Genomic DNA, 25,073 nt, shown 5'->3' with positions numbered 1-25,073 from the left:
CGAATATGTCGTTAAAAAAGTTGATGTGCAAGTTTATCGTTTGTGCAATTTGTTTGCAACATTTATATTTATTTTCAACCGTAAGCTGTGCTTATATTGAAAAAGTTGTCGAATGCTCAACAATACTCGTAATAATTCAAGCTGAATGTAACTGAAATTGTTGCAAATTAAATTCCGATTTAAATTAAATTGCAACTTTTGTGCAGATGAAAAAGTTATGAGAAATTTCACCAACTAGCTTTCATCCTCGTCGAGCACGCACTTTCACTTGCCCAACTCTCACTTTTGCACTCTCTCTCGCTCTCTCTCAGTTCTCACACCTCTACCCCCCCCACACTTCTCAAAAATAAAAACAAAATATGTGAAAGCATTTATACATATTTTCCTTTTGATTCAACAGATTCAAACGCGCCACATGACATCGCCCGGTACATCCGCAATGGCTCCTTTGATGCGTGCGTAGCAATCCGCTGAAGGACCTGCCTGCCCCACAGGAGCCCGCTACAGGAGCAGCATCATCGATGAGAAGCATTTGGCACAAAGATTTGCGTTGTTTTGTTGCGTCCCACGCACAATCCCAGAGCGACCATAGAGGATGCCTCTGAAACTTTTGTTTTTCTATGGCGCTACCCATTGGACCTGCCGCCTAAAGGAGCAGCCTCGTATTGCGTCATCCTGGAGCCACCTCCTGTGAACTGCTGCACCACGGGTGGCCAATTTTTGGTAGCAGCAGCCTCGCCGTACATGTACATACATCAGGAATCCTTCACTCACTTTCGTTTGCCGGTTGATGCGCGGGCAATAAAATATTCATCTGCATTTTTTTTTCGGATGCAGCTTTCAAAGGAGTTTGAGCTGGGCCAGGGCCAGGGCCTACCCATTCATGTCAGGGGCAAGGGCTTTGACACTCGACAGAGGCCCCCAAACAACCAGCACCCCTCATAAAAAATTTAATTTCCAAACAGAAGAAAAAAGCACCAAAAAAACCGTATATCAAAATAAGAAAAACATTTGGAAATTTCAAATTGAATTTGCCGCACGCTTGAAGTTTTGTCCCCACCTCAGATGAATGTATGCAAAAGGCGTTGCCAAGATTACCCAGCGTACGACCAGGAGGCAAACACACATAAAAGCCGACTCAGAGGGTAGACTGGCACTGGCAGAGGGGACTGGCAAAGGGGAGAAATGCTTGGGCCGCTTTGAGACATGGCCAAAAAGTGTAAGTGACATGAAAGCGGGCACACAAAGCGCACAAAAACCTTTAATAACTTTACGCTTTTTGTTTTCAAGTGCACTCTCCGGCCACACCCACCACGAGCCGCACACGTCCCTTCACGTAACACGCCCACCAGGCAGCAGGCACCAGGACACACCCCGCCACACGCCCGCTCCCAAAAAATAAACGAGCGCAACAACAAAGGCCTTGAAGGCCTTGCAACTTCCACTTTGAAGTTGCTCTCAAACAAAACTAAACCTTAGAGAAGAATAGTTTTATTTTGACAAAGCTGCAGGATGCTCTGCCAAAGCCATCATTCTAATGGTGGCTTTAGGTACACTCATGGCATTTCCGTCATGGACAACTGTGGAAAGAAATAATATCATAATATTAATAATCAAGTTTATGTATATTTTATACAACATTTGGTCCTTCTTTGTGTTACAAACCTCTCTTTGAAATCGTCGAGTCGAAACTCCCTTAAGAGTGTAACAAGGACTCGTCTTTTAAGAACATTTCTTTCGAAATCATTTTGGTGCACTGAAGTTTAGAGGACTTTTATTTTTGGAAAAAAAACGTTTTTTTTGCCTACTCTTTGGGGTTCCCACACCACCAGTACTCAGACCATTCAATGTGTAATTTATGACCTGTTTATTGTCAATAAATGCAGCCTCCGAGCAACCATTTTGTGTCTGTGGCTAAATAAAGACAAATGGAATGCTCATTTCCAGGGAGGTGGTACCCAGCAAATATCGGAAATAAATATATATTGCACGCACTCATACTATATAGTGTGTGTGTGTGTGAGTGTGTGAGTGGATGGGTAATAAGTTTCTTCAAATTGTCTACAAAATGCTTGGACCTGCTTTTTGGGTGGCTTATAAAGATAATTTATGGCTTTGTCCCGGTCACACATTAGTCAATGAAAATATGAGAGAAAAGCTTTAAAGTGTCAAAGGCTGCTCTCGAAGTCCAAAATCGTAGCCAGAATGGCAGGATTGCTGAGATGACAAGACTATTTTGTATTAATAGTCCTTTGACTGTGTGGATTCATTGACCTATTATAAATCCCACAGTCAGGCCGTTGACTATTGTCGGATTTTCACTTTGTTGGCAGTGCCCTTTGATGCCCGAATATACGTACCATGGGCGCACTATTAAAATGATTTAGGTCAAAATTGTGACCATACTAAATGGATTCTCTTAGCATGAGAACAATGGACTTTATAATGTGATTCGCCAAACTAATGAAATTTCTGGTTAAACTTCATGAAAGTTTTCATTTGTGAATGTGGTATAAAGGCCTGCCAGACATTTACAATATAAATAAAATTGTGATTATGTACATCTTTTTGAACACACTTAAAAATATTTTTAAATTAAAACGTCAGTGTACTTAGTCTTTTCCTTTAAAGGAGATTGTTGATAAATAATTTATAAATTTAAATCTATCTGCTTCGCTCAGTATTATTTCCCTAGAGCTAAACAATTGTTTGGTTATTATATATTTAGTCTTGTTTATTTACTCTTGCTCTTCCACGTTTGAATTCCTTCTATGGCGGCAATTCCTAGAACCATAATTTTGCTGCCCTATCGAAAAATCGCATTGAGTTGGCAGCCCGCTAAAGGATGCTTTAAGTGTTGTACAAGACACTTTTTTTGTTACTGACCGTTATTTCAAACTAAACGAAAATAATTTCTACTGTGAAGATTAAACTCATTCTAATTCTAGTGTTCGTTCGGCAAACAACTCTTTTTTGAGTTCAAAATTTTCAGTAACTTTTTATAAAATTCAACACAAAACTGAAGTACCTGGTCAATGCGGACTCATCTCTGCGACCAACCAATTTCGCTGTAGCGATTAAATATAAAAAAAAAAAGAAGATTAAACAAACAAAATATAAATTAAACTAAATAGTTTTGGAAATAATAGTTGAACCACAAAGGCCCTCTTCATAATGCAAATGAGAATATTTTTTTAATGAAAACTCGTTTCAACTAACTTACAAATGATAAAATAAAACTCTTCAATTTTTCAGTGGGATTTTGTTGGGTTGAATTTGTTAACCCATTTTTTTTATTATGTTATTTAAGTATACATTTTACAAAAGTTTCAAAATTGATTTAACTACATTGACCATTGTCTAACTGATTGCATCAGTTAAAGGCAGAAAATTCTTGAGTGAGAGTTTTGGATAATTTCATATCGTTCGTTTCACTTGTAATTATTTTAAGTACATAAATACGTGGCATACATAAGAGTTATCCTTGTTCCTTGTTCAAGTTTACATCGGTTGGTTGGTTGTTGCTTTAGAACACTAAGTACAATACAAAAATACGACTCGACTATGTAAGTTCATACATACAACAATGTTACAGTACATAAAAAAGGACGCACATAAGAATATTAAGTAACCGACGAAGACACGACTGGTTTTTTGAATGGGGTTTTTGCTTAAGCTATGAACATTAGTTGGTATTTGCTTATCTCTTGTTTTTCATCTCTTTGCGGTTCCGTTTCCGTTTCATTTTTGTTTCTGTTTGCTTTGTTTATAGTTGCTGCCGCTACATTTAGCCATGAGGTAGAGCCAGTTGCCATTTGCCAATTGCCAATTAGTTGATTTAAAGCTACCGTTCAATGAATTAGTTAGTACATCTACTCGTCTAGTGCTAGGGTTGTTTTTGTTTGTTGTTGTTGTTTCATTGATTTAGGGGAGCGGGACAGACACTTTCATATGAGTTTCGTAGATCCTTAAACTAAATTGGCGTCCTTGGCCATGCTGTAGAAGGCCGACTTGGGGTTGTCCAGCAGCTCTGTGGGCGAGGCGAACTCGGTGATCTGGCCCTTGTCCAGCACAATCACCTTGTCCGAGTCCAGAATGGTGTTCAAGCGATGGGCAATTGTCAGGACAGTGCACTCCTTGAACTCCGTGCGAATAGTTTTCTATAAAAATATACAAAAGTTACCCAGAATTCCCCTTATTCTTGTCATTAATCCTTACCTGAATTAAATCATCTGTTTCCAAATCCACAGCAGCTGTGGCCTCATCCAAAACTAGGACCTTGGTCTTGCGCAGCAGGGCACGCGCCAAGCACACCAACTGACGTTGACCCACCGAGAGATTCTCTCCGCCCTCGGCAATCTCGTGATTGAGACCCGCCGCCAAACTCTTGACAAACGACTTCAAGTGGGACAGCTCCAGTGCCTTCCAGATCTCGTCATCGGTCTTAATCTCGAAGGGATCGAGATTGATGCGCAAAGAGCCAGAGAAGAGCACGGGATCCTGGGGAATGATGGTCAGGCGAGAGCGCAGCATGTGCAGACCCATGCCAGCGATGTCAACGCCATCGATCATGATGCGGCCGCCGGCAGCCTCAATGATTCTAAAAGCAGCCAGCAACAGAGAAGATTAGCCAGAGTCGTGGACTGTAAGCAGAGATTGATCTTACCTGAACAATGCCAGCGTCAGACTGGATTTACCGGCTCCAGTGCGACCCACAATGCCGACCTTTTCGCCGCCAGTGATGTTGAAGCTGACGCCACGCAGCACTAGGTCCAGGCCCTCGCGGTAACGCACCTGGAAGTTCTGGAACTCAACGCGTCCCTCCTCGGGCCAGTGCTTGGGCTTGTTCTTGTCCTGCTCCAGCTCCCAGGCAGCCTCCTGCTTGGTCTCTCCATACTCCTTGATGCGCTCCACGGACACAATGTTCGTCTCAATGTCCGAGCTCATGCGCACCAGCCAGTTGAGCGTTTGTGTCACCTGCAGCGCGTAGGTCACCGAAAGACCCACTAGACCGGGATCGGTTTGTCCGCCAAGCACGGCGAAGAGCGAGGCGAACAGGATGATCAAATTGCCGACCATTTCCAGGCGAATGGCCAGCCAACGATTGGCTATCACCGAGGGATACTTGCACACCTGGTTCTTGTCCACCTTGGCGTCAGATTCATTAATGAAACTGTGAACATATCGAAAGTTAAATTAGTTTACGTCAAATGTATATTCTAGAGCAAGCTTACCGATCGCCAACGTTGTAGGCACGAATCGTTGGTGCTCCAGTCACGGTCTCGCCGAAATGCGAGTAGATCGGGGAACGGGAAACAGACTCCAGACGCATCAGCTGCCGGGATGTGGCCACATAGAAGCGCTGGGCAAAGTAGTACAGCAGGGCGATGGGCACGATGACGGCCAGGAAAATGGGCGTGGACATGCTAATAACCACAATGGTAGCCAGAACCTATGCAATGCAACACGGCAAAAACAATATTAATATACGAAATTCGGTTGATAAAACTCGGTCGAAATGTGCGATAGAAGGTGCGGCAGGTTAGTTGGAAGAGAGAAGGAGATAGAGAGAGAAATGATGAAATATATATTGGGAATCGAATGCCGGATACTTGATGGGAGAGTTTTGGGAGGTGTGGGTGAGGGAGAGAGTCTGAAGGCGCCGCCAATGGGTAAGGAATCTGTTAGTTTTTTAATGAATTTTGACTGGGTTAATTTGTAGACGATTTCGTTTGTTTGTTTTTGTAGCAATTTGAAGTCTATAGAGTGCCGAGGGACGCAACAATTACCTCAAACGCACACCAGATACAATCATTTATGACCTGCGGCATTTTCTGGTCAACCGTTTCAATATCTTTCGAGAATCGTGACAGTAGGCGACCCACCGGCGTCGTATCAAACATAGTCATGGGCGCACGCATTACATTTTCAAGGAGCAGCGTATGGAGCACAACGGCGGCGTGCAAAGTGCCCAGGGCCGGGGCCAAGTCCGAAAAGAAAGACGTTATACCTGCGATTTGTCAATTCAGGATGGGATGGATGGTAGATTAGAATTCTGGTTTAGACTGCGACATCGATTGCGCTGGGCAATCGAAAATCAATAAAGTTCAGGGCTCGAGATGGTCTCTGCGAGTCGGACAACGATCCAGCAATGTACCCAACCAAACCCCGAATCGGCTAAGGATCGTTTCAGGGCTTAATCGGTATCTGTGGATGCGATCACCATAAAGAGAGTGAGAGAGAGACAACGACAGCATAAAAGGTAGAGGGAGAGTCTTAAGTTAAGAGATGAGTTTTGAGCGCGAAGAAAACATGCTCCCGCTCCAGTCAAACACTATCGTTTATATTTGTAAATATGTAAAAGCTATTGTCTAGGGATGTGGAGTACCGGAGAAAGCTTCAAATTGCTACGATATGAGTAGGAGTATCATTTAGGCTGTTAATTGAATGGTTTTAGTGTGTGTGTTTGTTAGTCACTGGGAACATACCCGAAACGCTTGCGAATTAAAGACGCGTGTTAGTTCTGGCAATACCAAATCCAATTTGTATATATCGTTTGCCAGACGATCGAGTATTCGTGCCCGCGGCTGTGTGTCAAAGAACTCTTGCGGGGCATGCAGCATACGACCAAATAGATGGGCAAACAATTTCTGGGCAGCAGCCAAGCCGCCGAGGTAAACGAGAACTACACAACCTACATAGCCAATGACTGCGGATATCGAGGGATAGTATTTAAAAAATAGTTTTGGTCAGAAACTCTACCAATAACTGTAGATTTTTGGACACTTTTGTGGGGTTGTTAGGGAGGACCAATACTTGGGTTAGTGTCGGGAACGGAAACAATACATTTCGATCTTTAAACTGAAGAGTAATCAAAGGAAAAGTTTCGGTGGAAGTGGAGTTATACCTGAAACCCTGTGCTCATGACCATTCGTATATTGATCGGCATTACCAGGTCCAAGCAGTTGATATCGTTCGAGCAGCGATCCAATATGCGACCCTTGGGCGTTGTATCGAAAAACTCTGACGGACAGTGCATGAGATTGTTAAACAGTCGATGGAAGACTCTGGATGAGGCATGTAAGGTGCATGTGAACAGTGTTATGGCGGCGCCGTAATTGCACAGACCTGACTTTCGTTGAATGATTTTGTTTTGATTTGGTTTTAGTTTCGATTTCGTTTGAAAGAGATAGCAGAATGTTCATGGAAAAGAGAGTGGAGTGGAGTTGAGTTCATGTGTAGTTTAAGTCTTAGTTTATCGAAAACTTGTGCCAAGTACAAACCATAACTCATAATAATTCGCTACAAACCAAAAATTCTTCATAAGAATAATAACTGGGAGGGTAAAACTGGAAAAATTAAGGTAAAAGTATATTTGTGCAAATACCATCCAAATGAAGGTCATAAAGGAATCCAGGGTGGCGGGTAACTCTTCGTCGACAATCTCCATGTCGCCGCTGAAACTATTCAGTAGACGTCCGATCGGAGTTACGTCAAAGAAGCGGCACACGGAGCCACGTATGATGACATACAGCAGTTCATTGTGTATAAACTTGGCCGCCTTGAAGCCGCCCAGGTAGACGACCACGACCGCAAAGTAGGCTAACACACCTGCGAGCCGAATCCGAATTGGATCGGAAAGGGGAATGACATTTGGGATATGACAATGGGTATTGTTCAGGTTCAAGATTTGATGGCTATCTAAATGAGGCGATCGATCTCCTACAGAATTATCTCTATCGTATATCAAAGCGTTTAACTCTAGCTCTCTCACCCACAAGGCTTAAACATTAAGGGCTCTGAGACTTAGCAAATCTTCAGAGTAGTTTTTAGAGACCATAACCACTGGTTATGATTATGTTTAATTAATGATCAGTTCCCCTTTTGGGCTTTCTCACACATGACTATTTCTCTCTTCCTCTCTCACATCAAGTAAAGGCATTTTCGAGTTCCAATGAGTTTGTTTTAGTATAAGGATGAAGCAGAAGTGAAAAATGGCAGGGATGCATGTTAGGTGTTGGTTGCTAAAATTGTGTATTAGATTGCAGAATTGTTGTTTTGGTTAGTAGTTTGTTTTGCGCAGCTGGGGGGGTTACGTTTCGTTTGCGTTGGTTTGGGGTTTTGGAGCAATTTGTAAGGTTCATTCTTTACCCCGAAACTTGTGTTCAACAACATTGAGAACAAAGATGGCAGCACACTGTCCACCGTGTCAACATCCTTGGAGTAGCGACTGAGTATGCGACCTATTGGTGTCGTATCGAACAGTTCCATTGGCCATTTGAGGCCCCTGTTCAGCAGACTGCTGAAGATTTCCGCTGAACAGTGTAGGCCGCCCATTGCCAGGGCCAGTCCCGCAAAATATTTAACTACCACTGCATGAATCGTAGAAACACAACGTTTTAGCCACACATAGTAGTACGATTATTCATAAGAAACTAACCCAAAATTATTATCATAATTCAACTATTGTTCATGCTCATGTTTGTCTCTTTTTTCTTTTTTCTTTTTGTATTGCTACAAGTGTACGTAGGATAGTAGTAGGTGTAAGCTCCCCGGAAAGTTAGTGATTCACATTTATAGGATTTGGAGTTAGTGTCAAATTGTTTACTTTTTCGTGCAGTAGGATAAAGTGGATGCAGTGCCAGGAATTCCAATTGAAAGTGTATTTACAGTCCCAGAAAGATATTTTATGTACAGTCAGTTCCTAAGCTACGACATAGACAAGAAGGTTGAGATTCAAATTCTTCGATGAATATTTTTGGGTAGGGAATGCGAGGAGTACTTTGCGTTTCAGAACCACAAGAAAATTAATCGATAAATAATCGTTTTAATATGCAAACTTCCAATTAATACTTTACTTATTACTTTAATGTTTTTGCAACGCACTGAAAAATCAATGGACAGTTACCGCAAAAGCTTGAATAATGACAGCATGTGCAGGTCATTGTCAATGGTATCGACATCTTTCGAGAATCGATTGACAACGCGCCCGAGGGGAGTGGTATCGAACAGCTCCATGGGCCAGCGGAACACATAGTGCTGCAGTCGCTCGTGCAGCTCCTTGGAACAATAAATGCAACCAAGGGCCGACGAGAGCGAACAAAGAAAATACGCAGTTACTGCAAAATAAAATAATTGGTTTTTTCTTGCTTAATTCTTGCTTATCGGAAACATTTTCAGCGGACACAGATACAGAACTGGCATGAAAACTTTGAAACGCTGCGAAGGGGACTTGAACTAATCAGCTAAGATTGAGATTCTTGAATGAATATTGTTGGTGGGATATGAAAGGGTGTGAAATGCGTTTCAGAATTATAAGGCAGTGTAAAGTTGGGCTATCAAAAAACTATTTCGATTAAAAATCGTTTTAATATTTAATTTTTCGATAAAATAAACTCCCTCAACTGCCTTATAGTTATGCAACGCACTGCATATTGGTTAGACATTTACCGCAAAGGTTTGACTTATGACCACGCGCCACAGCAAGGGCAAGGTATTGTCAAGGGTATCGATATCTTTCGAGAATCGATTGACTACGCGCCCGAGGGGCGTCGTATCGAACAGCTCCATGGGCCAGCGGAAAACATAATTCAGCAGTCGTTCGTGCAGCTCCTTGGAGCAATAAAGGCAGCCAAGTGCCAGCGTGAGTGTGGCAATAAAGAACGTTATAACTGGAAAATAAAATGAGGTTTTTGAACAGGATAATCGATAATCGGAAGCACTTTCAGCGGACGCAGAGACAGGGCGGGCATGAGAGACGGGACACGTGACCTACTCAGCTATGTGAAGAGAGAATTTGGAATAGATGCGGAGCTGCCTTTAGATAATTACCACAAACAATTGCATCACGCCGAACCGTAAATTGAGGGGCAGGGTATTGTCAATGGTTTCGATATCCTTGGAGAATCGATTAACGATACGGCCCAGAGGCGTGATATCGAACAGCTCCATGGGCCAACGCATCGTGGCATGGATTAGAACATTGTGCATATACCGGGCGCTATACACACAGCCCAGCGACAGTACCAGGGTGGAGAAATATCCAGTGATAACTTTTGGAAGGTGGAAAATTGACATTAGTCCAGGCCAGACAAAAAGAACAAAATACCCAAGGAAAACGTTTGCCCAACGACGACGATTATTAGTAGTTGTTGTGGTATTATTAGTGTTGGATAATGCATGATGAGCAGGCCAAACCATGATTGATGATTGATAATAAGTATATCCCTCAGTTGTTTTGGTGTCGTGCAAGGATTAATTCTTAGTATCAAGTGCCGTTTCGAGTGGCATCGTATCATCATCATCATCATTTACCATGAAGCCCTGGCCCATGACGACACGTATGTTGAATGGCAATACATTATCGATGGTATCGATATCTTTCGAGAATCGATTAACAATGCGTCCCAGCGGCGTCGTGTCGAACAGCTCCATCGGCCAGCGTAAGTTGTAGTACAAGAGCGTGGTATGCAAGGACCGTGAGCAGGCGAGACAACCCAATGAAATGGCCAATGATGAGAAGAAATTCACTAACACTAAAATTGTTTAATCGATTTTTCGATTGTTGTCGATAATTTTGTTGTTTGTGTGGGAAAGGCGGGGAGGGAGAATATAAATACACAACAACTAAAATTAATATCGGTAAAAATTATTGAATTAACAATGCAACACATGTACGCATATACACACACACACACACACAAAAGGAGAACCGTTAGATTAGGTGAGTGTTCTGAGCCGCGATAACAGGAAACCGATTCCAGCATTTGGGCTAGTTCCATCTCTAATGAGATCGATTAATCGTTTCGAAACTGTACCGCAATTCAGAACATTTATTGTGTAGAAAAACTAGTGTTACAATTCCATAATAGGAATAAGGATAAATAGGATATAGAAAGCCTAGTGTGTGAAAGCCGTGCAGCAATAATAAGTGTGTACGTTTTTCTTTGCGTGTTCTTAGTGTTTTTGTTTTGTTTCAAGCCAAAGTGTGGTCTAGGGTTAATTGTTCAAAGAAGGATAGAGCAGTGGGGGAGCTGTCTAAAAGGTAGCTGAGCAGCATGTGTTCTCTCGGCGCCAAAGTAAGAAGCAAAATAACATAAAGCAAAACAAATCCCAAATACCAAACATAAAAGTAAACAAAATAAACGAAAAAAAGCACAACTAAAACATAAACTTAAGCAACAAATACAAACAATAAAATGGACAAAACGAACATGAAACAAATACAGTTTTGGGATACATATAAAAAGTGATCGAATCACAATGGACTTACCTTGACCGAAACCGAATGCGCCATAGACACCGAGATACATGTCCCTGAGTCCAGTATCGTCTTCCACTCGTTTATCATTGGCCCATTTGGCTAGCCACAGATTCGAGCCGATTTGGAATGCTTGGAATACAAAGTTAAGCACGAGCGTGGCCGCCGCCAGGAAGATGCCAACGCTCTTGATGTAGTGCTTGTAGACGGCAAACTCAACGCCCCCAGTCTGGGACTTTTCCGTTTCGATGAGCTTGCCCTCGACCTCCTGCTTCTTTTTGAGCGAAGCGGCCGAGGCAACGGAATCGTGTGAGTTCTGACGCCTGGTGCGACGTCGCAGGCTGCCGCCACTGCCGGTGCCCATCAGACTGTCGGCAGAGGTAACCGAACTGGAGATAAACAAAGAAATAATGATTATAAATATGCTATGGCTTAGGTGTGTCTATTGTACTCACATTGAATCTGATAAGCTTTCAGTGCGTGCCAGCTTAATGGCCTTCTCGACACTTCCAAGCAATTCAGGGACATCACCGGTGCTAGAGATTTGGCGTTTGATCTGATTGAGCTCTTCCTCCTCGGCATTGCCATCTTGCAAATGCTGGATAATGAAGTCGGCAAAGGCGCCCTTGTTCTTCACCAGCTGATCGAACGTGCCACTCTCACTGATCTCGCCCATTTTCAGCACATAAATGCTGTCCACCTGGGGCAGGAAGGTGACACCGTGCGTGACCAAAACGCGTGATTTGCGTGCCAAGAGTCCCTTCGGTCCGATCACTTCTTCGAAGATGTGTTTGCCTACATGCGAGTCGACGGCGCTCAACGGATCGTCCAGCAGATAGAGATCTGCGTCGCAGTAGACGGCTCTGGCCAGGGAGATGCGCTGCTTTTGGCCACCTGAGAGATTAATGCCCTTCTCACCGATTTCCGTGAGATCTCCGGCCGACAAAATGTCGATATCGGCACGCAGGGCGCAGGCATCGATCACCTTGTTGTAGCGCTTCCGGTCGTACGTCTGCCCAAAGAGGATGTTGTCACGGACCGTCGCATTCTGAATCCACGCCTGCTGTGGCACATAAGCCATCTTGCCCACCGTGTTGACAACGCCCGCAAGCTTCTCCATCTCACCGAGGAAGGCCTGCACCACCGAGGACTTACCGGAGCCGACGGTGCCCACCAGGGCCACCAGATTGCTCTTACGCACCTCAATGTTGATGTTTCTTAGCGTAATTTCATCGCCCCACGAAAACTCGCCGTTCTCAATGCTCATGGGATGGGCTGTCATTAAAGAAAAAACCTTTTAGATATAATCTTTATAATTTTGATAGTCACTTACGTTTGGATGAATCATGGAGTACGCTGTTGGGATCAAGTTCTTCACTGTTCAGGAACTTGTTTATACGCTTCACAGAAACTTGCGTCTATCGATCCACACACATGGAAAACAAAAATCGATTAGAAATGCTGCACAACAAACAGTAATTTTCACACGGAAGGGCGGTTAGTAGATGGGAGAGGGTTTTGTATAGGGGAAAGATATGCTCCAGTCCAGAATTGAATGAGTGCGTGGTATCCTCGACATCTGCCGAGGCCATTAAATACCCCCTGCAGAATGACGAGTATTTAAATGTTACGGAATGGGGGACTTGAATTGGACAAATTGAGAATTTTAAGTGTTAAATCACAGAATAAATATGTGGAAATGGAAAGGGTGGGCCATTGACCATTGAAACAAGGACTCGGGTTGCACAAGCGAATGCCGTAAACGAGAATCCTCGAGAATAGTATTGATTCTTGAGTCTAGTTCCGCTGATTAGGATTGTTTTGGCATTCTTTTCTTAGAAAATAAGATTTAAAATGGTAATAAAAATGACGGACAAAGTGACGGATCCCCCAGAAATACTACCCACTGCAAGAGATATCAGAAATAGACAGAAAAATTACATTCGAAATGTAAAAGCAGAAACCCACAACCAGAGTATGTGGAAAAACGGAATTTGGATTGGTTGCGGACCATTGTAAATCCCAGAGAATGAATGAGATGAAATCAATTTAGAAAATGGTTTTAGGATGTCCAAAACGGAACGGATCAGTGGATAGAGGAGTGTTGGGTCATGTAAATTTGTTTTCGGCTAAAAAAGAAATCAAATTCAATAAAATCAAACATAAATCACAATCACAAAAACGTCACAGTAGCTGGAACCGATCACAATGTGGGGCCCGCGGAGAGAGATCCAAAGTGTGGCAGAATCTCTACCCTAGCGTTGGGCCCCCCACTGTGATCGAGTTTGGCGATATTGCAATTGGGATTAAAACTTACTTGCACCAGGTTGGTGATCAGCATGGGCAACATTGTTAGCGGAAAACGAAGAATGTTGAATAATGATAATGAGACAAAGGTTTTGGTGGCATCAAGCACATTATTTTCATCGATTAGAACGTAAGTGGCAAATGTAACTAATGAAACCTAAAAGATAATACACGAGAATTGTTTAAACGATTTGCATTTGAATTGATAAGTTTTGATTTGGATTTTTGGTTTTTGGTTTTTTCTTTGGTTTTTGGGTATGGATTTTGGAGTCGATTGTATGCACCATAGCCGAAGAGTAGGAAAAGATGTTCGTGCCGCTTCCATAATCATCCATAATCATCATAGCCTTTACCTCGGCTATGTCAACAGTCAGCATGGGCAAGACGGTCAGCGGGATTTTCATGATGTCGAATAATGCGAGACTGACAAACACTTTTTCGACGCTCAGCTGATTCGCCTCGCTGGTCAGCACGTAAGTGGCAAATGTGACCAGGGAAACCTTTTTGTTTTTTTATAGACACATTCGGATAGTTCCAAGATTAGTTCCAGTCCAACAATTGATAGGCGGCCCACTGCCGGCAGCTGTAAAGAGATTTCAAAGTTTGGCCCGTCGTCCGGGACGTGGGCATATCTTACCAGGAAGGGCGCACATGACCACAGGAACGATGTGCTGGCATTCAGATAAGCGGTCGAGCGCAGTGTGGCTATCTCCTTGTCACGTATGTCCAAGACTTGCTTCTCAAAGCTCGGCTCCCAGGCATACAGCTTAAGCACCTGTGAATACAGCATTAGCGGGAAATATCTTTAGATGGAAGAATTTGCGACTCACCTTAATGCCACTCAAAACCTCATTCATCAGCTTGACGCGCTCATCCTTGTACTTCATTTGACGTATCTGATAGGTCTTGATGCGACTGGCAATTACACCATTCACCGGAATGAGAATAATCATCACAGCGAGTCCAGCGAGCACAGACGGGCCCAACTGCTGCCACAGGAAGTACAAAGCCAAACCGATTTGCAGTGGCGCCGACCAGATCATGTTCAGGTACGTGGTCAATTCCATGAAGCGTTGTGCATCCACGGCCATCAGGTTGACAATCTCGCCGACGGTGGACTCCTTTTTGGTGGCATTGGAGATGCGCAGGGCCTTGCGGTAGATGGCATTGATGAGGGCGGTGCGAATGCGCAGACCCACAATGAACATGCGATGGAAGTATTGGCCGAGAATGAAGGTCTGAGCAGCGGCGAGGACGAACAGCGCAACGGAGTAGAGGATGCCCTTCCATTCGGGCTGAGGATCGGTGTCGTGCTTCTCCACAAAGCTAATAATCAGGCTAAGCACCTGGGGCTGGGCAAAGGTCAGGGTGTCGGTGATGAGCTTCATGAGGGCTCCGAACAGGAAGACGCCGCCAAAGGACTTGTAAATTGGCGGCATAATGCTGGCCATGCCCTTCTTGCGCCCGGTCTTCTCTCCGTGCGGATTCTCGAACGTCACATTGCCATTGCTGAATTGAGCCTTGGGCTCCACCTTGGCGCGGCCCTTGTAGTTCTTGCGCACATTCTGGTTCCAGTGATAGGCGAAGATGGGCATCACCTCGGAGCAGCTGTCCTGTGGGCGCAGATCCCACAGATCCTTGTCCTCCAGCGGATTGCGGTAGCCCTTGAGGGCCATCTTATCGAACCACTGATACGTGATCCTCGACAGGAAACTGGCCGACAGTTCGGGTATCTCGTTCTCGCCTCGCTGGTACTTGGTCTGCCTGGGCTGGCCATCGGCGAAGCAGTTGAGCAGCAGCATGCAGCAGTAGAAGGTGAACGACACGAAGAAGCTCACGTACATGTACTCCTCCCAGGAGAAGTCCGACTCAGATGGCTGCTGAGACGCGTCGATCTTGTTACGCTCCGATGCGGCGCTCACCTCCGTGCGACAGCGCGGAATGGCGAACACGGTCAGCAGGAACCAGAAAAGGAACTGGCAACCTGTCGTCTGCACGCCGTACTTTCGGTTCAGCGGTATAAAGATGAAGATCAGCAGGAAGGTGGCAAACTTGATAATGGGACCCCACACATCAAGGTCGTACAGCGGTAGCTCCGAGTCGCCGCCCTTCTTTACCAGCGCCATAATTAGGTCGAGGGCATTGATCACCAGAAGTCCGAGATTCACCAGCAACTTGGTCACATTTAGCTTGTTCCATGGTATATTCCTGTCCAAGCTGGCCTTCAGGTAATAAAAATCAAAGACCACAAATATCCAGTAGAAGGCGCATGGCGTCCACACGAGGGCGGTCTGTTCGAAGCAGGGCGTAAAGTCCGGATTGTTTGTATACCAGGTCTCTGTGGAGTTCTACAATGCACACACGAGCAAACAGCAATTAAAAAATAGTTAATTGATTCCCGGAATTTGATCGGCAGATCTATGACGCACCCAGAATGTGGATCCACAAAACCTGTCCATCGGCGAACCAATATCCTCCGCCATGGCTCTGATCGCGTTTTAGAGCCTACACCACGTGCGTTTCTTGCGGGAATTATAGGTATAAAAGTTGTAACTATAATAGAAGAAAAAAATAACCAAAGTTAACCAGCTGTTCCGTTCTCAAGAAGCGGCGCAACAACAACTTGCTGTTGGTATTTTCTGGATGGTATTTTAGTTTCTATGGCAGCCAGTGCTGCCATATTTTTTTCAAAAAACTTGCTGTTTTTGTAGAAAAATATCCCTTAAACACTCCATTTTGTTTGATTTAATTGGTCGTTTTGGACAATTTCGTATACCATTTTTATGGAATAGCCAAACTAGCCATAAAATAGTATTTTTGTATAAATGGTATTACTACCATAATCACATACGGTCACGCTGTATTGAATTGTGACAAGTTGACAGCCCCTGGCAAAATTTCGACAAATTGTGCATGTAGAAAATAATCAAAGTTATTTCACGCTCTATTTAGATAGTATTTAAGCAGCGCGAGATAAGTTAATCAGTTAAATCATGGCACGCCGCACAAATTTTATCGACGGCAACGACAGTTTTCGCGAGCAGAATCTACGTTTTGTTCGGGTAAGCAAACACCGCGGTGAAGAAGAAGAAAAGTTTTTTTCTGGGCCAAAAAAGAAATATGTGTATGAATTCTCGGTTTTCTCTGCCCGCACAGAATGAGTTTGAGGATAATATGAACCAGTTCTTCGGGGGCGCTAATCCATCTGGCAATACACAGCAGCAGCAGGCGCCACCGCGGGATGCCTTAATTGTGCAACCCACACCAGGTGAGTGAAATGTTTAACCCGGCGGAGACTTCTCTTCCAGCGGTGGAAGCCCAAGAATGTGCGCAATTCTTGCCGGCCAGGCATGACACCAGTTTCATTGTGGACAATTACGCTTATCATTTGAACTAGCACCTGGCCGTGGGGCTAATCTCGACAAGTGCGGAATCATGTCTTTCAGATAGACATCGCTCTCCCGCTTGTCGCTATCGATTGCGTGCGCGTTACGGTACCCCTAAGTATAGTACAGTGAATGCGCGCTAAGTTGTAAAACAAATCTCGGATAAAGGTGTCACTTGAACGGCTTTTTACTAGCTTTACTTTGTAATCTTCTTTCATTATATATTTTGATAAGTGTATGGGAAATCCGGCTTGAAGGTCCTAACCTCCGCCCACTCCACTGTCGCAGACCTTTTTTGATGTCACAGTCAATGGCAAATATGCAACAAAAAACAAGTTTTAACAGAAGAAACAATAGCTAATCTTAGCACCCGGGAGGTGGAGAAGTTTAAGGCGTCTCTGTGTGGCCGCTAGTCACATTTTATGGGCGCTAAAAACTTGTTTGCCGCGTCGACGCGTACCCGTGTGTTTTAAGCGTTTGGCTTTAGATAAAATTCTAGCCGCTGAAAACGAGTATTAGATTTTTGATATAATTAGCAACGAAAACCAGTTCCCCCCTCCAACCATCAGACAATTATATAATATTTTAACCAAATAAAAGAGGAGAATTTTGAGAAACATTTTTGATTTCATATTGTTGCGCTTTTCCCGAAATTTCTCTACAAAAATTGTGCGCTGTCACGATGAGATTTTGGTTAGATCTGCGCCCCAGAGATATTCGTCTGATAAAAGTGCTGCCTGGTTCATTAGACTTTTCCTTTCCTTGCATGGAAATAATATGTATGATTTATTTATTATTGTTTCCCCACAACGCTACTTGATACACAATATTTATGGACACTTGACGGTGTTTGTCTACGATCGAAGCGATAAGCTGAGTGTATATTCCAGCCCTCAAGAAGTCCTCTTCCCGGTTGCTCACTGTTTTTACCAATTTCCCCGCCTATCTAGTATATCTTTTGTGCCTTTTGTCACGAAATGACTTCTTATCTCGCTTCGTTATACTAGATGCTACATGCGGAGCACACTTCACAGTCTCTTTCTAGTTTTGAATTGCAGTTTATAGTCCTGGCCGCTTCTTATCGCGCTCACACTTGCTCCAGTTTGTTGTTCCTCTTCTATGAACAATAACAATATGCGTTGCCATGGCTAGTCCGATTATCAAGACCTCCAGCAGAATCTGTCGAAGCTACTATATAGATACCATCGTTCCAAGGTCCGTGAAAAACGCGTTTGGGTCTATGACGTCAACTCGAATTACAGAAATCTAACCATAGCCATTAGTTTTTTTTTTTTTCTGCCAATGTGCACATGTGTAATTTCATTCGAATAACCTTGCCAATACCAATTTAATTATTTTTGTATTTTTTATCAATTAAATAATCGCGCTTGGAGCATGACAAAACAGTAATTGTTGTTATCAAACAATTTGGAACGTGATTCACCCACAAGACCCCCAACAACATGCGGGAGAAATGTTTGAGAGCGCGGGAAAGCCATTTGAAACAAATTTCACAATTTCAAGTAACAAAACTTACGCACCACCACGCTCCACGCACCACACAAACACTTGTTACGCCTCGCGGTCGGTCGAACCAGAGAATCGATGGGATGCGACCGAAAATGTCACTTATGTATAATTACCTCTACGTATACTGGGGGAGGCGAAAGAATCAAATCGTTTGAAGGGCGGGGCACACAATGAAGAGACTGAACCGGCTCGCAACGAACTGAAAAGTTAACTGAATGGCAGCCAAACGTTGCGGACAAACTTATTTGTTTGGCATTTCAATAGACGACGAAAAATACATGCACAAAAGAGAGAACCCCACGTCAGAGAGAGATAAACCCAATAAAGAGAGCGAGATATGGGTGAAACAAAAAGCAACCAACAAAAACTATAAAAAAGAAGACAAAACCCAGAGCTAGATAGCGGGTTGCTAGAAGAGAGAAAGAGAGCATCGTACTCTCTTTCAGACTTTGATCAGTTAAATAGCTGTAGAGCCCGGCTTGTAATTACAGTGAAAAGTATGAGAGCTGGTCACATTGCAAAACACTGGATTAACTGTGTATTTGCATTGGAATGCCAATACATGGCAAATAAACTGACTCTCTCTCGCCCCTCTCCCACTCTCTTAATGCCAAATACTTCAAGTATTGAGTGGTCTGCAAACATACACACATACACATACATAGACTCTTCCAGATGTGATGAAATAATTTTCGGCCCAAAAGAGAGATAACTTAACTAAAACAAAAGCTGGCAACTCTTTAAAACAACAAACAAATCAACTTCAATGGGGCAGTGGGCTGTGTGGCCGTGGGGTGGCAGCACCCCCATTCATGGAATTTTTAATGGGTATTTTTTGGTGTATTTGTGTAGTTGTATATTACGTAGTGTATTATTATTACTTTTATTTAATTATTAATGAATACCTTGAAAGTTTCGTGTGCAGACAGGAAACCCCCAGTGACTAGTCTTAACCAGAGTTCTTCCTTCCCTCCTTCTACACTTTCACATAGACGGCCATGTGCTGGACACTCGCCGCCAGTTTCTGCGCCAATTGGGCGCCAGTCCGAAAATGGCACACGCCCTGGCCGTGCGCACCCTCGAGGTGCCTAATTTTGATCTGCTCCACTTCCAGCGGCGCCGCTATCGCCTCAGCGCGGAGCTGGGCGACGGTCGTCAGCCCGATGTGGATGCCGTTGTGCTTCAGTCGATCGGCACTCTGCTGGAGAAATCCAAAGCGAATCGAAACCAGAGCCGTCCACGCACACCATCGCCGCCGCGCAACATCAACTGGCACAACAGTCGCGACATATCGCCGCAGCAGATTGAACGATCGCGTCCACGCACACGCAATGATGATGATAATATTCGGGGCCGTCCGAGGGGCGCACCAGTTCCCAGGGAAAACCTTCCAACGGGCCCAAGGAACGAGGTAACATCGCCAGGTCGTCGGGATGATTTCCCACCTGCTCCTAGAATGAATGTGCCACAAGGTCGCAGGAATGATGTACCACCCGGACGTAGAGATGTTCCACAAGTTCGCAGAAATGATTCCCCTACTGGTCAAAGAATGAATGTGCCACAAGGTCACAGAAATGATGTGCCACCAGCACGCAGAGATGCTCCAGCAGCACGTAGAAATGATGCTTCACCTGCTCCTAGAATGAATTTGCCAGAAGGTCGCAGTAATGATGCTCCACCAGGACGAAGAAATAATTCTCCAAGAATGAATTTGCCACAGAGTCGCAAAGCTGTTGTCTCACCAGGACGCAGCGATGCAGTGCCACCTGCCAATGTACCACAAGGTCGCAGAAATGATGCTCCACCAGGACGCAGAGATGCCTTTCCACCTGGTCCCAAAGCGAATGTTCCACCAGCACGCCGGAATGATCGCATCAATGCGTCTCCAGCCGCTGCCAGAAAGAATTTAGGACGCAAGGATGCTGTTCCTTCGGGTCCCAGAGAGAATGTACCATTGGGTGGCAGAGCACCGGCTGCTCCACCAGGTCCCAGGGCAGCAATCCCAACAGCCTCCGTGGCCGCAGTACCAAATCGTGGGAAACCGATTGTCGCTGCTGCTGCAGGTCCTAGAAAACCCGTTCCGCCTGCTCGCTTGGAACCATTTCCAGCAGTAGGCCGTACGCAGGCTGGTCCACAACATCCTAGTGAGGTCGCACCAGCAGTGCGCGGGAAGCCTGGTCCGCCAATGCGCGGAAAGCCAGGCCGCGGGAAGCCTGGTGCAGCCGGTCCAGGACGTGGCCCCCCAAATCAAGGGAAACCTTCTGGTCCACTCATTCGCGGAAAACCTGGCCCACCTGATCGCAGAAACAACATTCAAGGTCCAGGCCGTGAGGAAGCTGTTCCTCCAGGTCGCAGACCAGCCGTTCGCCGAGACAATAGTCAAGGATTTGTCGAACATGAGCGCAGTCCTCCGCGCTTCGGTGGCGCTCGCAATGATTCCTACCCGAACAATCGCCCAGATCGTTACCCAAATAATCGTAATGAGAACTTTGAGATGAATAATCGTGGCATGGATGAAGAATTTTGCGATCAGCGAGACTTTAATGATCCACGCTTCAACCACGCGCAACGTGGACCTGGGCCTGATGACTTTTTGGTCAACCAACGTCAGAACATCGAACACGGCGACGACGACGACGACGACGACGACTTTCAGCGCCAGCAGCAGCATGGCTTTGATCGTCCACAGCCGCCAGCACCTTTTATGGGCCATCCAAACACCGAATTGTTCGATTCAGAGCCCAACTTTGGGCGACAGCAACAGCAGTCAAGAAACATGGGGGGACGCCCCCAAATTGGGAACAATTACCAGCGCATCTTCCACAACGATCAAGTAACTATTCTACGTACGGACTTGTTGGATCGCAATGTACGCCATTTCGATCGTAATCAGGATAACTTTGGTCCCAATGATCGCGACTTTGAGGGCAACTTTCGTGATCGGGAGCCACGCTTCAACGATGACAGAGATGGGCGGCAGTTTATGGATGAAGAACGCTTTCGCGGGCAGCAGCAGGTGGACAACTTTGGGGAGCAGAGCCAAAACTGGCGCTTCAACAACCGCGATATGGATCGACATGATAATTTTGATAACAGCTTAGAGCGCAACGATCCGCACAACAGAGATGTTCGCTTCAATTTGAACAACGAACCGAACGACAGAGATCTTCGTTTCAATTTAAGCAACGATGATCATGATGCATACAGACGCGAACGCAATGATCGCAACGATCAAGGCTTCATTGACGACAATTGTCGTGATCGGATGATGTTTAATGACTCTGGACCTGGACCCTATCAATCCAATCAACATCGGTTCAGTGGCGGCGATCATCGCTTTGAGAACGATCGTGACTTCGATAGGCAGCAGCTGGAGTTTGATGGAAATTTCAATCAATCGAACAACCAACAAGAGTTTGACACTTTCCCCAACGATTTCCAACCGAATCAATATCAAGACAACTTTGATCTTGATTTTCAAGGTAGAGGAGATCACCGCTCGTTGGATCGTGGCTATGGTTACCGCAAGACAAATGCTCTTAATCAAGAACGTAATACTGCCAGGAATATAAATCCGGGTGGGTCGAATCAAGCTCGACAGGGTCCACGGAATGTCAATGCCATTGGTCCCAATCAAAACCGAACAAATGCAGCTGCAGATCGTGCGGGAAATGCACCAAGAAATCCCAATCAAAACCGAACAAATTCGACTGCAAATACACCAAGAAATTCCAAACCAGCAGCCAGGGCCTCTGGTCCGAATCCATCAACAATACCAGCCAAGGGTGACAAGAACACTTCTGCTGCCAATCCTGTTGCCTCAGCCGCCAATCAAGTGGCAAGCACTTCAATGCAGACCAGGATAATGTCGGTCAAGCCGCCAGAGGCAAACCCTCGTGCTGGTAAGGCTAACAAAACCAAAACCCAAATCGTTTCAAACATTATCAGTAAATGTTAATTTTCCACTAAAACATTTACTGGCGATGAATGATGCGGTAAAGAATGATTTTGACTGCGGCAGGGATGCAGAACGGTTTCGAAGAAAGCCTTGAAATTGGTTACCGCTTCAATAGAGATTTCTCCATTCAATCCTTCAACCGTTTACATCGACCCAAGGGCTCGACACCGACTGAATGGATATTAAACCCCTTCAAGGGAATATTTTCTCATAAGCAATCCATTCGAACCGAACCGACTTGCATCCCAGCCTCGCGGAAAATATTTCTAAACAAAAATAAAATATAACACCCATAATTTTACAGGGCAAAAGCGAGTCGCTGGCGATGCACCCCAGCCAACAGTTGGGGTCGAGACCAAGCGACGCAAAACTATCAAGGGTAAATGCTTCAAAATCGGCGGCAAAAAGTTGCCCTATGTGGTGAACTATGAAAAGTTGCCGCAGCCCGAGGAGGAGTCCTATGCCGTTACCTTCTTCGAGCAAATACCCAACTACAATACGAATGTCTTTGCCAACGAGGATGGCATTGTTGTGGAGGAGCCCGACAGTGGTGATGATAGTTCAGACAGCGAAGTGGAGCTGCTCGAAACCACAAAGGGGTCGGGCAGGCATTTTTCTAAATCAAAAACCCAAAAGCGCTTGCGCACTGAATGGACAGTTCTGTATCGCAAAAGTAACTACAAGGACTGGCACAATTGGTGGACGGATTACAAGTGGTGTGGCCACGAGATCAACAAGGTGCTGGAGAAGTTCGACAATCGGAATCTGCAGAATCGCTTTTTGCCACTCTACAATAACAAAACCACTGAAGAAGTGATTAACAGGGTCCTTCGATTGGGCAACCTCGGATTAGAAAAGAATACATTCCTTGTGCAACGCAATATGCGGGCCATCTTCATGCTGATGAACGAAACTTTCCTGGCCAATCTGCAAATTAAACATATTGAGCAGCTGGAGAAATTGATACGGCGTGTGCCCAACCATTTGTGGCTGTACAAGCTTCGTAGCATGGTCTATTTGTGGGCGAAATACCAACAAATCCTGAAGGAACAACCAAAAAATATAAGCAAATCCTGCCTCAATGGATATGCCAAAAAATGGAAGACACCCATGTTCCACTGGTTGGCCAAGCAGGCGTTTGATGAGCTTAAGGTATGTTCTCATAAAAAGCATTTCCCAAATCAAACTCAGATTTATTTTCATTGATTTTTATTCCACAGGCAATCAGTGAAATCTCTTGGCCGGATCACAACAAATTCTATCCGGGAATAAAGAAACCCATTAAAAAATAAATGACGCGTAGAAATTCCATAATTTAAAATGCGCAAACATTTTCTATAAACTTTAAGCATTGAATTGTAAATTGAACTAGAATAAAATAAAACAATTTCCCTCTACCTTGACGCAATGTGCAAAGTGCATATAATAATCGCAATAAATAATATCTTTAATATCCTAAATGTTCCTTGAAAAAAACGACTAATGTTTCCACCTTATTTTCCGTCAGGCTTCTGTGTGAAGAGCTTCAAGGTGAACAGTAATGAGAAGTTCTTCATCAATGTGTGCCAGGCGCCGGAGGTTCCAGCGCCCGAAGATGTCACTGAAGAGGAGCTAATTGCCATACTGGAATCACCCACACCGGGCTCGTTTCGTGTGCCCATGAGCATATCCGATCCGCGACAAACCAAGGATCGATCGAACAACACCGTCGATGTGTGTGACATTGCCATCAATCCGCAGTTTCTGGTCAAGTTGCAGAAATCGCAGCTCTTCAAGAACTTCTTTCAGCAACTGTCCGCCGAGGCCCTAAGCGAGAAATACAACGTACAAATATCCATGGAAAAGACCATCATCCTGAATAATCGCAAGTTCATGGGCACCCTGGTCTCCCATCGAGTGCGCAACGCTGATGTGAAACATGTCCAGTCCGTTACCGGTAATCCAGCTGCAGTTGAAGCCACCAAGGATAAGCAGCCGCCTTCGAAATTGATCCAGGAGATCGATGACAAGCATGCGGCTGAAATCCGTAAGAGCCGCCAGACAGAGGAGCTGCAGTACAAGCTACGTGCCCAGATCCGAGATTATGCTGTTCATGAAATCCACGCCGAGATCTATCTACCCAATTGTGTATGTGTTTACAAATAATATTATAACTATTTATTAATCATTAAACTCTTAAATTTTATAGGTCTCGTCGCATGAGGTCAACCTGGATGTGGGTGAGGATCGCATCCTTGTCGAATCCAAGAAGCACGGCTATCTCTTTGACAAATTTGTAAATTATCGCCTGCAACAGGATCGCGCCCGTGCCCTGTTCGACAAGACAAGCAAGGTAAAAGTCCCCTGGAACCCCAGTCTATACTTTTTTTGATACAAATTTCATTTATCTTTCAGATGCTTCAAGTCCGCATTCCTGTTTACAGTCAATAATCATAGAAAAACATAGAGTACGCACATTCGCCTTATATATTCATAATGTTTAAAAATAAATTGTTTCATTTCAAAAATGTATTAAATTATGAGAGAAAGAAATTAATTTATTTCTCCTTTAAATATGTATAATTATTGCCCTGAAAAGGATAAGGAGCAGTGAATTGTTGTATAAAGTTTATCCATTTTTATTGTTCCATTT

The 25,073-nt window shown here is 44.5% G+C and overlaps 2 protein-coding genes across 19 annotated transcripts; one reads left to right on the top strand and one right to left on the bottom strand.

The window, feature by feature from the left end:
* Positions 1–3,275: 3,275 nt before the first annotated feature.
* LOC117902176 (multidrug resistance-associated protein 1) lies at positions 3,276–18,700 on the bottom strand. 16 transcript variants are annotated; one of them, XM_034813331.1, is made up of 13 exons: positions 18,597–18,699; positions 15,997–16,120; positions 14,398–15,915; positions 14,205–14,342; positions 13,921–14,067; positions 12,594–12,678; positions 11,716–12,535; positions 11,273–11,649; positions 10,315–10,535; positions 5,235–5,452; positions 4,667–5,173; positions 4,219–4,600; positions 3,276–4,160 (listed from the first exon to the last, which is right to left on the bottom strand). In XM_034813331.1, exons 2-13 carry the CDS (start codon positions 16,048–16,050, stop codon positions 3,969–3,971), a joined length of 4,659 nt encoding a protein of 1,552 aa, XP_034669222.1. In that variant the 5' UTR covers positions 16,051–16,120; positions 18,597–18,699; the 3' UTR covers positions 3,276–3,968. The 16 variants fall into 16 exon arrangements, 15 of the variants coding, with proteins under 15 accessions (XP_034669222.1, XP_034669224.1, XP_034669221.1 ...); XM_034813333.1 differs by lacking the exon at positions 10,315–10,535 and adding an exon at positions 9,832–10,052; XM_034813330.1 differs by lacking the exon at positions 10,315–10,535 and adding an exon at positions 9,451–9,671.
* Positions 16,414–24,965, top strand: LOC117902178 (PIH1 domain-containing protein 1). Of its 3 annotated transcripts, XM_034813335.1 has the most exons (6): positions 16,414–16,629; positions 16,724–16,835; positions 19,476–22,174; positions 22,220–22,385; positions 22,746–23,593; positions 23,662–23,838. In XM_034813335.1, the coding sequence occupies exons 1-6, from the start codon at positions 16,561–16,563 to the stop codon at positions 23,731–23,733; spliced, it is 3,966 nt and encodes a 1,321-aa protein (XP_034669226.1). In that variant the 5' UTR covers positions 16,414–16,560; the 3' UTR covers positions 23,734–23,838. The 3 variants fall into 3 exon arrangements, with proteins under 3 accessions (XP_034669226.1, XP_034669227.1, XP_034669228.1); XM_034813337.1 differs by lacking the exons at positions 19,476–22,174; positions 22,220–22,385; positions 22,746–23,593; positions 23,662–23,838 and adding exons at positions 23,949–24,568; positions 24,630–24,773; positions 24,836–24,965 and having other exon boundaries at positions 16,429–16,629; XM_034813336.1 differs by lacking the exons at positions 22,220–22,385; positions 22,746–23,593; positions 23,662–23,838 and having other exon boundaries at positions 16,416–16,629; positions 19,476–20,364; positions 20,402–20,722.
* Positions 24,966–25,073: the final 108 nt, after the last annotated feature.

The sequence above is a fragment of the Drosophila subobscura genome, chromosome U (genome assembly GCF_008121235.1).
Source record: "Drosophila subobscura isolate 14011-0131.10 chromosome U, UCBerk_Dsub_1.0, whole genome shotgun sequence".
Classification (NCBI taxonomy): Eukaryota; Metazoa; Arthropoda; class Insecta; order Diptera; family Drosophilidae; genus Drosophila; species Drosophila subobscura.
The sequence above is the reverse complement of the archived record's forward strand: the minus strand, read 5'-3'. Positions and strand labels throughout refer to the sequence as shown.